General features: G+C 43.0%; 1 protein-coding gene across 1 annotated transcript; it reads left to right on the forward strand.

Annotated features, from left to right (window-relative positions):
- Positions 1-526: 526 nt before the first annotated feature.
- LOC138901720 (uncharacterized) lies at positions 527-1,207 on the forward strand. Its single transcript, XM_070189503.1, has one exon. It carries the CDS (start codon positions 527-529, stop codon positions 1,205-1,207), a length of 681 nt encoding a protein of 226 aa, XP_070045604.1.
- The last annotated feature ends 396 nt before the right edge of the window (positions 1,208-1,603 follow it).

A 1,603-nucleotide genomic window follows, 5' to 3' on the forward strand; every position in this document is an offset into this window, starting at 1 on the left:
ACCAGGGAAACCATTGTTGATATATTTGTTAGTCTTGGACAACACCTTTGGCTGCGTGTTGGGGTAGCATGACGAAACTGGGATAAAGGAGCAGTCCATCTACCCCTTGAGTAAGAACTTTACACCATGTGAGGCTAAGTATACCTTGATAGAACGCACTTGTTATGCTCTGACTTTGATTGCTCAGAAGCTAAGGCATTACATGTCAGCGTACACTACGCATCTGATATTTCGGCTCGACCCGTTCAAGTATATTTTTCGGAAGGCTATCAAGGGACAAGCTTTGGCCGACCACCTCGCCCAGAATCCAGTGGATAGAGATCATGAACCGCTTACCACGTATTTCCCCGATGAATAAGTACTATTTTTCGGGGAGGATATTGCAAAATCATACCCTGGGTGGAGAACGTTTTTCGATGGAGGAGCAGCAAACTTCAAAGGAGTCGGGATTGGGGTAGTCCCGATTTCAGAATCTGGACAACATTATCCAGCATTGGCAAAGATAAGATTCCCTTATACATATAATATGGCTGAATACGAAGCGTGCATCCTTGGGATCAAAATAGCAGTCGACATGTACATCAACGAACTTTTGGTCATAGGAGATTTATATTTGTTAATACACCAAGTCCAAGGACAATGGTCCACCAAAAATGTCAAGATACTGTCGTACTTGCACTGCATGAAGGAGCTATACACGAAGTTCACAAAGATTGATTTTAAGCACGTCCTCAGGATTCAGAACGAGTTAATTGATGTCCTTGCAACCTTATCATCTATGATTCAGCATCCAGACAAGAACTACATCGACCCTATTGAGGTAGAGATCAGGGATCAACATGCTTATTGCTTCCATGTTAAAGATGAACCCGATGATAAACCATGGTATCACGACATCAAGAAATTCCTTGCAACCAAGGAATACCAGGGGAATGCTACTAGTGGTCAAAAGCGAGCGCACAGGAGGTTGGAAAAATACTTTTTCCTCAATGGGGAAGTCTTGTATAGGAGGACCCCAAACATAGGTTTATTGAAATGTGTAGACGCCGCTGAAGCAACCAGACTATTGGAAAAAATACATGTAGGGATGTGCGAACCCCACATGAATGGGTTCACATTAGCCAAGAAGATTTTGAGAGATGGATACTTTTGGATGACTATGGAAAGCGACAGTATCCTCTACGTGCAGAAATGTCACCATTGTTAGATTTACGGGGATTTCATCCGGGATCCACCAAATGAGTTAAATGCAATGGGTTCACCCTAGTTGTTCGCCGCCTGAGGCATGGATGTAATTGGACCCATAGAGCCTGCAGCATCAAACGGACATTGCCACAAAGAAGGTAGTGGCAAATTTTGTCGGAAATAACATCGTCTGCAGATTTGGGATACCAGAGTCTATCATCACTGAAAATGCTCCTAACCTCAACAATGACCTCATGAGAAAAATCTGCAAAATGTTCAGAATCGTCTACCACAATTCCATAGCCTACAAACTGCAAATGAATGGGGCAGTTGAGGCAGCCAACAAGAATAACAAGAGGATTATGCAAAAGATAGTGGACAATCATAGAGAATGGCACGAGAAACTACCTTTCGCTTT

The sequence above is a fragment of the Nicotiana tomentosiformis genome, chromosome 11 (assembly GCF_000390325.3).
Source record: "Nicotiana tomentosiformis chromosome 11, ASM39032v3, whole genome shotgun sequence".
Classification (NCBI taxonomy): Eukaryota; Viridiplantae; Streptophyta; class Magnoliopsida; order Solanales; family Solanaceae; genus Nicotiana; species Nicotiana tomentosiformis.

Bases quoted from the DNA above. Each gene is read 5' to 3' on its own strand.
- LOC138901720 (XM_070189503.1), top strand. From the start codon at position 527: ATGGCTGAATACGAAGCGTGCATCCTTGGGATCAAAATAGCAGTCGAC.